At 39.1% G+C, this 12,308-nt stretch overlaps 1 protein-coding gene across 2 annotated transcripts in view; it reads right to left on the bottom strand.

The window, feature by feature from the left end:
- QTRT2 (queuine tRNA-ribosyltransferase accessory subunit 2) overlaps window positions 1-12,308 on the bottom strand; it is a 32,101-nt gene that overhangs the window by 15,797 nt on the left and 3,996 nt on the right. Inside the window, exons 2-5 of one of the 2 annotated variants that reach the window (XM_009200016.4) lie at window positions 7,492-7,712; window positions 6,659-6,714; window positions 4,838-4,914; window positions 1,745-1,957 (exon numbers count right to left, since the gene is read on the bottom strand). In XM_009200016.4, the coding sequence (XP_009198280.1) occupies window positions 1,745-1,957; window positions 4,838-4,914; window positions 6,659-6,714; window positions 7,492-7,691 (546 nt within the window). In that variant the 5' untranslated portion in view covers window positions 7,692-7,712. The remainder of the gene's footprint in view (window positions 1-1,744; window positions 1,958-4,837; window positions 4,915-6,658; window positions 6,715-7,491; window positions 7,713-12,308) is intronic. The other variant, XM_017955171.3, reaches the window with a different exon arrangement.

Below are 12,308 nucleotides of genomic sequence, written 5' to 3'. Positions count from 1 at the left end.
CAGAAATTGAGCTTAAAGAGGCCACAGTTTAATAAAGACAAACACATAAAGAAATCATTGAAATACAATATGATTGGGGCTAAAATATAGCTACATACTAATTAAAGAGGTAGCAAAGAATGAATTGAATTCCCTGGAAGTATCAGGAACCAGTTCTATAGAATGAAAGGTGGCACTCTGGGAGGCCAAGGTGGGTGGATCACCTGAGATCAGAAGTTCAAGACCAGTCTGACCAACATGGTGAAACCTTGTCTCAGCTAAAAATAAGCTAAAGATACAAAAATTAGCCAGACATGGTGGTGCATTCCTGTAACCCCCGCTACTTGGGAGGCTGAGGCAGGAGAATTGCTTGAACCTGGGAGGTGGAGGTTGCAGTGAGCCAAAACTGCCCCACTGCTCTCTAGCCTGGGCAACAGAGTAAGACTGTGTCTCAAAAAAAAAAAAAAAAAAAGAATGATACACGGAATGAAACGAGCCTATATGGAAGCAAAAGAGGGCATAGAGCTAGAGATAAGAAAAGCAGAAACAGTCCAGAAGGAAATCTGTGTACAGAATGAAACAAGCTAATGCCTCAAGGAATTCCAAGCAACTCAGAAAGGCCAGAGCACAAGTCACAGGAGAAAGTAGCCCACAGTGAGCTGGAGGAGTAGGCAGAGGCCACATCACAGGCTGTCCATGCCATGTAAGAGTTGAAGTGGAGACTCATTAAATTCTTTTAGGGAAGTGGGCAAGGAGCTCATGTTTGTACTTTACAAAGATTTTTTGGATAACAGGGCTGAAAGATGGATTAGATAAAGATGAGAATGGAGGCAGAGAGAAGAATTCAAAGGTAATTACAAACGTAAGAGATGATGCACTTATGGCTTAAGGTGGTGATAAGGAGGGGGAGATTCTAGACACATTTAGGCAAATGGAATCAAGGAAGAGTGAACAGTTGGATATTAAATGTGAGTGAAAAAAGGAGTCTTGAAAAGCTCAAATTTCTTGGCCAGGCACAGGGGCTCACGCCTGTAATCCCAGCACTTTGGGAGGTTGAGGCGGGCGGATCACCTGAAATCAAAAGTTTGAGACCAGCCTGGCCAACATGGTGAAACCCCATCTCTACTAAAAATACAAAAATTAGCTGGGTATGATGGTGCATGCCTGCAATACCAGCTATGCAAGAGGCTGAAGTCGGAGAATCCCTTGAACCTGGGAGGCAGAGGTTGCAGTGAGTTGAGATCGCGCCACTACGCTCCAGCCTGGGCAACAGAGTGAGACTCAAAAAAGAAACAGAAAAGCTCAAATTTCTGGGCTGGGAAGCTTGGTGGATGCCATAAATGGAGATAAAATATTGAGGAAGAGCAAAAGGAAGAACAGACTTGTGGAGATAAGATGATGAGTCTGGTCACTTCTGAGTATGAGGAATATTCTAGTGACATATCCTACCTATAGCCCAGTAATTATGTAATTCTGAAGCTAAGTAGAATGATCTTGATAGTTTATATACTTTTAGAATTATTCAGCAATTAAAACTAAGGGAAGGCTGCCCAGGAATAACATACAGAATAGGATGAAAAAAGAAACCTAAGATAGAATCCTAGAGAACAATAATACTTGGGGTTCAAAAAGCAAATAAAAATAGAGAGTAAAACAGACAAAGAGTGAGGAGCACAGTAGTAGGAGGAACAGAAAAGGTGGTGTCACAGAATGTAAGAGAGGCAAGTGTGTCAAGAGAAAGGAGTAGTTAGTGGTACAGAATTACCTCTGACTCTTCCTGCAGCCGCAGACAGTTATCCAAGAAAAGAAGTGATCGGTCAACAGACTTTCTGACCCTTTTTATGGAAGCTGCTTCCTTACAAGACACTTCTCCATCGGAGAGGCACTGGAACCAATCTGGCTGAAGGGCCTGCTGAATTGCCATGAACTTGGAAACAGTCATTTCCATTCGTCCTGCAACACTCCACACAGACACAGACTGCCATGGAGCAAAATGATGAGGAATCAGCAAGAGTAAAATGCAAATAAAAATAAAATAATTAAAATGATAAAGCAATAATTCTTTACAACTGCAGAGATGGTGACAATTCAATATCCAGACATGGTGGCTAATAGGATCTTATAGCTTACAGAGAATCCTTCAATGGTCATATAAGACAACTTTTGAGCTAGCCCCTAAGAATTATTTGTTATACTTTTCTAACCATCTTCTGTTCTCCCCTGTCTTACCTGCCCCACCCCTACCCAACCCTTGCTGTTCCTGAATACACCAGACTTTGATGACGCTGTTCCTTTTGACTGACAGTCCCATATTTCTTTTTTTTTTTTTTGAACACTTTTTTATTGATACATATTTGTATACTTTTATGGGGTACATGTGAGACATCTTACATATAGAGCAAGTGTAATAATCATGTCAGAGTATTTGAGTATCCATCACCTCAAGTATTTATTATTTCTAGGTGTTGGAACTTCTACTTCTTGGCCTGGCAAAATATTATGTGTCCATCGAAACACTGAGTTCACATATTAATCTCCAAACTTCCTGGGCATAATCGATCACTCACTCCTCTATGCTTTTACATCAATGTGTACTTATTTCTTTATAGAAATGATAGCACTTATTACACCATTCTGTATTTGTCTGACTAGAGTATCCCAATTCATGTTTGTATCCCAAAAGCACAGTCTAGGGCCCTATACATTTTTAATATCTAGTGTCTACTAGACTGAGTTAGATATAGAATTAAAGACTTAAATCTCCTAGTTCACGAGAACATATATTAGTAACATTCTATCTTTGCGCTAAAAGCAAAACTACCATTCAACCCAGCAATCCCATTACTGGGCATATACCCAGAGCAATATAAATCACTCCACCGTAAGGACAAATGCATGCAAATGTACACTGCAGCACTATTCACAATAGCAAAGACATGCAGTTAACCTAAATGTCCATCAATGACAGACTGGATAAAGAAAATGCAGTACCTATATACCATGGGATATCATGCAGCCATAAAAAATAATGAGGTCATGTCTTTTGCAGGAACACAGATGGAACTGGAGGCCAGTGTCCTCAGCAAACTAATGCAGGAACAGAAAATCAAATACCACATGTTCTCACTTATAAGTGGGAGCTAAACGATGAGAACACATGAACACAAAGAAGGGAACAGACACTGGGGTCTACTTGGATGTGGAGGGTAAAAGGAGGGAGAGAAGGAGAAAAGATAACGATTGGATACTAGGCTTAATACCTCGGTGATGAAATAATCTGTACAACAAAACCCCATGACACAAATTTACCTATGTAATAATGTTTACATGTAGCCCCGAAACAAAAAAAAAAGTTAAAAAAAAGGAAAAAAAAAATTCTATCTTGGTTACCCTACAGCATCCCTCTTCTTAGATCAACAAGGACATAGATGGAGGGAAAACATATAGCTGTTTTATTTTGTACTAAGGCATCAGAATTACTGTTTAAATGATTCCTCTCCCTTATAATTTGGGTAGATAATGGAAGTCAAAGTATTTTCTTTTCCTTTTTTTTTTTTTGAGACAGTCTTGCTGTGTCACCCAGGCTAGAATGCAGTGCACTGGTGTGATTTTGGCTCACTGCCACATCTGCCTCCCGGGCTCAAGTGATTCTCTTGCCTCAGCCTCTCAAGTAGCTGGGATTACAGGCATGTGCCACCACACCTGGCTAATTTTTGTATCTTTAGTAGAGATGGGGTTTTGTCATGTTGGACAGGCTGGTCTTGAACTCCTGAGCTCAAGCCATGCACCTACCTTGGCCTACCAAAGCGCTGGGATTACAGGCGTGAGCCACCATACCCAGCCAAAGTAGTTTCTCTGGAATTCAAATTACAAAATAAATAGAAGCTTAAAACAGGAGAATGAGTAAAAATAGTGTTCTGAGGAGCACAATTACTAAATATTGCTGATATTAATAAAGTGAGTGCAGGAAAAGTATTTGCGTTTGTAAAGCAGCAGTACACACCGAAGCCTTGCCAGAACGCTGTCCTCAGGGATAAGGCCAACGAGGCCATCTCTCAGCTGAACACTTTTAATGAGGTGCTTTTGATACTGTTCTTTACTAGACAAAATCTCTGGCTGTAGACCCAGCAGACAGTATTACATTGAGGTTCTACTACATATAGTTATACATGTGATAATACTCATCAGCAACCTTTCCCTACTCTTCCTGAAGTTGTTAAAAATCCAACAAAGCATGGTGCGGAAAGACTATTGTTTTCCCCTATCATAGCAATTTCTTTTTTTGGCATGTATTTGACCCTCCTCTACCCTCAAATTTTTTTGCAACAATGAAAATGCTGAGGATATGGTGTTCTTCATCTTAAACTCATCCTTAGGCAGCCCTATTCTAACTCTTTTTTTTTTTTTTTGAGACAGAGTCTTGTGCTCTGTCGCCCAGGCTGGAGGGCAATGTTGTGATCTCGGCTCACTGCAAGCTCCACCTCCCAGGTTCACACCATTCTCTTGCCTCAGCCTCCTGAGTAGCTGGGACTACAGGCACCCGCCACCATGCCCAGCAAATTTTTTGTATTTTTAGTAGAGATGCAGTTTCACCGTGTTAGCCAGGATGGTCTTGATCTCCTGACCTTGTGATCCGCCTGCCTTGGCCTCTCAAAGTGCTAGGATTATAGGCGTTGAGCCGCCGTGTCCAGCCTCTCACTTTTATAAACCATCCCATCCCATTCCACTATAATTATTGAAATAAGGAAAAGGTATAAGGGATCATCCCAGACAGTGGGATCTGAACATCTGAGGGATACACAGTAGGCTGACTTCCTGGGAAAAAGCTGCAGCCTTGGATGCCCTTCTGAAAACACACCTTGTTTGTTACATAACCAGCTGGGCAGGGGCTGACTGGATCGTGCAGGGAGCAGTACAAAAGTGATTCTGGCATGCCTGTATAAACACAAAAAAGAACACTTGAAAGTACTTACATCAACAATGACACTGTATTATACCAGGTAACAGCTTCACAATGTACACTGCTGAATAAAGCAACTCTAAACACTGTCAGTAGGTGGTATCTGAACTTGGAATTATAGGAGGCCTATCAATATGCATAAAAAGATTACTAATCTAAAGAAAGAAATATAAAGGTTCACGTCTAATAGGTACTGAGCTGCTACAAAGGAAAGATATATCTTAAAGCACAATATACAACGAAAGTATTTAGTGACACGTTGATCTCATTTGATTTTACTCAAAAGAATTTACTACCAAATATGTTTATTCCAGGTACCATCCAAGGGGAACTAGCTACTGGAAAGATAAAATGATATGGCCACAAAGTGATCTCACTAATAATAAATCTCAATAATATTATGGGTCCCTAGGGGCAGAAGTTTAGAGAAGTTATAGGATGCTGCAAATGGATCTCATTCTTAGTAGTTTCATTGATTCACGATGACAGTTTCTTAGGTTCTTCAGTCAAAAAGACAATCTTTTTTTAAAAATGCAAAAAAATGTTTAGTAAACCATGTGCTTAAATATCATATGCTAGCCTACATTTTCATTAAGGAAAATAAAACAGGATTCCACTGAAAAAAGACAAAAACAAATAAAGCAAGTTTAAAACCTCTGTAGTCTTTTCACTTTATTTTCCCTAATTTCAATTATTACAATGATCTCTAGAAAGCTTACATTAGCTATTTTCACTTAATTATATGCTTGTATACTTTAAAGCTGGTTATTAAAATTGGGTTCAGGTCAAGGAGAATGATATTCCATAAATTCCTCTCCTAAAATACAGGGCTTTGTGATAACCAACAGGACATGATGCAGTTGCCCTCAGAATCAGAGGACTGAGTAACCAATGGAAGCAAGACTTTCATTCAAGTGAGTCCTAGATATCGGAAAACGCTTTAGGAGAAAGTGGTGTACAGAAGAACTGGTGTTCTAGCTGTCACTGTTAAGCTTTTCCTATTAATAAATAGACGCATACATCTGCATATAAAATCCTATTTCTGGAATAGAGGATATTATTAATATATCAGAATACAGCCGTATATAAACGCTTCATCCTCCCCTGCGTGTCTGAGATTCAAGCATGATGAGACTACTTTAGAGCTCACGCATGCCCCATGCAAGTTCTCACTGCTGAGTCAGATAATCAGTGCCTGGAGCATCTGCCCCACACCTGTCTGGGTTCCCACCCCTAACCTGGGTAACTTTTACTCTTCCTTGACCCGGCTAAAATGCCCCTCATCTTCTCTCTCAAGAATCCTTTCTCTGGGTTTTTATGGAGGCTTAAAGAAAAAAAAGAATCCTTTCTTTATTCTGACCACCTTGCACATATACCCCAGAGCAGGTTATCTGCTCCACCCTCTGGCCTGTCATGATATCCATACATATCCCTAGTCCTGTAAAGCAGTCACCACAATTTTTACTTCAAAGTAAAATTTATATTTTAAAGATAGAATTATCTATCTTTATCCCAGCTAGGCTCCAAATTCCATGAGAGCAGCAACTGTTTCCTATTCAATCTTGACTTGCCAATGCCTGGCTCTTAGATGTTCAAAAAATACTTACTAAAATTATGAATAAATAAATATATGAATGAAAGATCAAAGAGGCAACAGCACCTCCAAACTCCAAATTAACACATCACAAGGCACATATAAATAACTTAATTAATTTTTACCTATAAACTTTCCAACTCCTTCTTTATATTCTGTCAAGACTTCATGTTGTTCTGCTCTGTAAGCAAAACAGAAAAATACATAACATAATAATGCATCATTCTGTAAATACTCTGTGCAACTGGAGCCCTCTTCTTCTCACCCAAATAAGTTACATCATAGTAAATGCTGTCTTGAATTACATCATTATTCAAGAGTTCTAACTAACTAGGTTAGGTTCATTAGCCAGAATGAAGGCCTTCAATTTGCTAGTGGTTCAATGAGACGTGAAACTGGCAAAGACCAATTCCTTCAGAATACTTGAATTTTCTTCCTTCTCTTGCCCCTTTAAAATCTCTGTTGTTAACACAACACTGCAGAGTATTATGTTAATTGGTCATATAGTAGGCTTTTCGATTAAGTATAAAGTCAGTATATACATTACACAAAATGATCTAACTTCGTTAGTTCTGTTTCCATAAAGTAGTATTAGCAAGTATACGTGCAAAAGCAGAAAACGCTTTGAGGCTGGTGAATGATAACAGTTCCTGAACTCCAGGTGTAGCTCGCACAGAGCATCCCCTGACCTGTCACCCCTGGGAGCAGTGGCAATAGGGCAGGATGGGACTGTAGGTTTGGAGGAAAGGTGAAGCAGATCTAACATACAGGTCTGGCCTGAGGCTACCACATTAGGGCCAGAAAATGTATAGTATTTGAAACCTCTCTCTGATTTCATTATGAAAATCAACAAATCATATATATGAACAACAACAACAAAAAACTTTCTCTTTTTTGCACCTAAGGTAACTAAGCAGCTGCCAGAGTTGATACTTGAATCATTGGTTCTAACACTTACAGGGATGACAGCGTAAGCTGAGCCATGGCAGGAACCCCGTGGATATTACGCAGCGTGTGATGGGTGAGGTGTGGGGCGGAGCCAGTCTTGGTGTACAGAAGGCAGCCTGGAATATCCATGGTGTGGTCCCTTGTTTTGCCCAGGTTTTTTATTTTTCCTAGGCGACAGCCATTAACTACCTTGGTAAGACTCAGCTTCATCCTAAGGGATTCTTCTACGTCCTGTCAAGAAAAGAGCATTAAGTATAGAAGGAGCTTCACAACATCTAAAGGCCAAGCATTTTGCAAAAAAAAAAAAAAATCTTCAGAAAAATGAATGGACAGCATGCTTATTACTGCTTCCAGTCTAAACATTTTCACAGATATCAGGAATGGGTGAATAGGAAAAGATATAAAGAGAATAAGATACCTTCTCCAAGGTGCCAGAACAATACATTGGCATCAACTAATTTTAAATTAAGTCATGGAATTTTTGTCTGAGCTGATGAAAACCGAACAAATGAAAGAACAGAATTAGAAAGACTAATCATGGAAAGAATGCCATGAAGCCAAGGCTCTCTCAGCCTTGAAAATGTATACAGAGAACAGTAACACTGCTTAAACCATACCGATTACTGATATAATCCATTTTTTTTCTTTCTCCAATTTGAGGGAATGCTAAGCAATATAGCAATGTTTTCCTAATAATGCTGTTAAGTGAAGAAAACAGCACCCTGGTGTTTATGAAAATATATGGAAAAATAAATGTCAAAAGATAAACAGATTATCTCCAAGGTGGGATTATTTCCCAATTTGTTCTTATATGGTATCCAAACAGAAGTGAGAAACTGTGTGGAGCATACATGCGATTCATAAGCAATGTGTCATTACTTTTATAACTGGGAAAGATTAACATGTGTTTAAAGAAAAAAATAAAGATATACTTTCTAACTTTTATAGATATACAGGGAAAAAAAATCAGAAAACATTATTAATTATTAGTTGGGTGCTCCTAAATGATTTTGTATTCAGTTAAGCAAAATACTGAGCTCCACTTTTAAAATGCACTACAGAACTTGATAAGAACACACATCACCTGCTAAATGTTACCAAATATACCAACATTTTATAAATACTTCATTACATCTTTACAGCAAGTACCAAATCTTCTGGAATTCTTAAAAACTGGGCCAGGCCCAGTTTTATTAGTTGATAAATGAGCTATCAGAGAGGCTCCAACCTTAGATCCCATTTTCTTTTCTTTTCTTTCTTTTTTTGTGGGCACGGAGTCTCTCTCTCTCTGTCACCCAGGCTGGAGTGCAGTGGCACGATCTCAGTTCACTGCAACCTCTGCTTCCTGGGTTCAAGAGATTCTCCTGCCTCAGCCTCCCAAGGAGTTGGTACTACAGGCATGTGCTGCCATGCCCAGCTAATTTTTGTATTTGTAGTAGAGATGGGGTTTCATCACGTTGGCCAGGCTGGTCTCGAACTCCTGACCTCAGGTGATCCGCCCACCTCAGCCTCCCAAAGTGCTGGGATAACAGGCATGAGCCACTGTGCCTGGCCAGATCCCATTTTCTAAGCATTATACCATACCATACTCTGAAAGTCAACCATTGTTAAAATGTCACGAAATAAATAAGACATATCTATCATTAGTTAAATATATTCAAGAATGAAAACATTACTTTTTTTTTAGGAGACATAAATTCTTAAATTTAAATAAAATAGCCATCTCTATCATTAGAATCTTAGCCATTAGAATAACTACTTTCTGGAAAAAAAAAAAAAAAGAACAACTGCTTTCTGTACAGTCTACGAAGATATTTCATGCTAAACACAAATTATAAAAACTAATATAAGTGTTTGATGAAACCCTGGTCAATTTTCTGTAACCATAATACCATTATTTCAAGTTATCACAAAGATAGAAACATAAAAATAAGTGTCATTAGAACACACAGAAATGGACACTGGTAAGGAAAAAAGGTTATATTTTAATAAATAGTATAAAAGCTATTTTTTTACATACCCTGTTGTTACACATTAAAACTGCTAAAACAAGAAGGTTCATTTCAAAAAACTGTAAAACTATAAGCTAATAAAAGCATACTCTAGAAAATATGAGAATCATAATCCTTATTTATTAGATAATACTGATTTCAAGTGATAAAAATGTATTTTATATTTTAAACCAAAAGAGCTCTAATGTGAAATTTAAGACAGCATTTTGTAATCTAAGTAGCTCTGGAGAACTGAAGCAGGGGGAAGCACAAAGATGAGAAATGTACTTCGAAGCTTCATGAATCAACACCCGTTGTTCTGACTGAATACTGAAATCAACCAATATGGAACACTAGATTTGTTGAAACATAAATAAGAACTAATGAAAATTTAATGGACCAGAATTTTTAAATGCTGCAGTAACTTAAGCATTTCCTACTCTCACATACGTCTGACGGAAGAAACTGTGTTGCCTGGAGCTATTTCAGAAAAGGGCTAGAGACAGGAACTTGCTGGCTCCTCCAAAAATTCTGTCTTACTCCAAAAATACTCTCTCATCTGAGCTGTGTAAAGCATGTAAAGAGTTTAAATGTATACACATGAAGAGTGTTTTTTCAATTAAATTCACATAAAGGCACAAAGAACCTTCATTGGGTAAAACTAATACGTTTGAAAAATGAAGTATAGGAATCTAGAATGTTACTAACTTTTATTATCTCTCCCCATCAAACCTACACTCTAAGTTTCTCCAGTTTATTAATAAATGACACGAACGACTGACAATCAAAGCTTCTGATAAGCATGAAATAATCTGCTTTTCCATGCAGTGTTAACTCAATTCCAGGTAAAAACAACAAACCCTATTGCTTTAGTAAAACTGTGCTTAATATCCCAGTATTGTATAATTGCTCTTAGACTTCAGAAAATCATTTATAGAGTTCCAGTACTACCAGAGACCCCTACCTGGGAATTCCTGATCATCACCTCACCACCATCACCCCTTCTGCCATTTTATTGTAATGAGATTAGGCCTGCTTAGTCATAGGCTTATCTAGAACCTGAGCCTCCTGCAAAAAGGCCTGTACTCTTTTTATTATGTCTTTTTTGGTTTTTTTGAGATAAGGTCTCACTCTATTGCCCAGGCTGAAGTGCAGTGGTGCAATCATGACATTTCAGGCTCAAGTAACCCTCCCACCTCAGCCTCCTAAGTAGCTGAGACTACAGGTGCCCAACCACCGCACCTAACTAATTAAAAAAAATTTTTTTTTGTAGACACGGAGTCTCACTACATTGCCCAGGCTGGTCTCAAACTCCTGGGCTCAAGTGATCCTCCTGCCTTGACCTCCCAAAGTGTTGGGATTACAGGCGTGAGCCACTGCACCCAGCCAACTATGGCTTTTAAGTGAGAGTAAATTTAACGTGCTAGGAGATGTATTCTTTTTTTTTTTTTTTTTTAGGATATCCTGCAGCATACCATGGCCACTTAAAAGAACAAGATTTTTCAAAAGTGTATGTGAAATCTATGAAACATCTTTTTGTTTTTTTCCCATAGAACATACTGTGGAAAGTCATAAAAAGAAAGCGGCTTTTGGTTGGGCACGTTGGCTCATGCCTGTAATCCCAGCAGTTTGGGAGGCTGAGGTGGGCAGATCGCTTGAGCTCAGGAGTTCAAGAGCAGCCTGGGCAACACAATGAAAACCTGTCTCTACAAAAAATACAAAAACTAGCCAGGAATGGTGGCATGAGCCTGTAGTCTTAGCTACTCGGGAATCTGAGGTAGGAGGATCCCTTGAGCCAGGGAAGCAGAGATTGCAGTGAGCCATGATCACGCCACTGGCACTCCAGCCTGTCTCAAAAACAAAAAAGAAGAAAAGAAAGAGAAAGAAAAAGAAAGGGAAAGAGAAAAGAAAAGAGATAAAAGAAAGCAGCTGTCAAGTTCTTTAACCTGTGCCAACAGAATTACACAGGGGCTCAAAGATCAGCCACCTGCTGCTGCTCCCTCCAGTGCCTTACAGTCTTGTACTGCTTGGTGGGCTGGCTGGCCACTAGTCAGGGATTTAGGCTTCTGCCTGGTAAGCTCAGCCTCATCTTTTCTATATATCCAGCACAGAGCCATCACTCAGGGTCAGGCTCAAACCTATCAACCTCAGAGACTAAACAATAAAATCAGTATGCACAATTATTTACTCTGAGAATCGAAAAAAGTAAAGTGGACCAGTCAGCGCATGCCTGCCCTAGAGAATGCAACACATGAAGCCAAATATGCCATGCAAGCATAGAATCAGAATGGGAAGAAGAAGGTACACTTATATACATAAAGGCAACTAAAAGGAAACCCACTGGTTCTCTTAATACAGTACCCCCATTCACAGTTCTGCTTTCCAGTTTCAGTTATCCATGGACATCCGAGGACCAAACATATTAAACGGAAAATTCCAGAAAAAACCATAAGTTTGAAATTGCATGCCATTCTGAGTAGCATAATGAAATCTCTCGCCATTTTGCTCTGTTCCACCCAGGACATAAATCAACCCTTTGCCCAGCATCTACATACTGTAGACGCTCCTCGCCCCTTAGTTACTTAAGAGCTGTCTCATTGATCAGATCAACTGTCACTGTATTGCAGTGCTTAAGTTCAAGTTGCCCTTATTTTACTTACGACTGGCCCCACAGCACAAGAGTTGTGATGCTGGCAACACGGATATGCCAAAGGCAAACCATAAAGTAATCCCTTATGAGAAAAGGTTAAAGTTCTCCAACTAGGAAAAGAAAAAAGACTGTTTGCTGAGGTGACTAAGATCTACTACTGTGCCTAATTAATAAATTAAGCTTTAT

Source organism: Papio anubis, chromosome 2 (genome assembly GCF_008728515.1).
Source record: "Papio anubis isolate 15944 chromosome 2, Panubis1.0, whole genome shotgun sequence".
Taxonomy (NCBI): Eukaryota; Metazoa; Chordata; class Mammalia; order Primates; family Cercopithecidae; genus Papio; species Papio anubis.
Note: the sequence above shows the minus strand (reverse complement) of the source record. Positions and strands in the feature narration are given on the sequence as shown.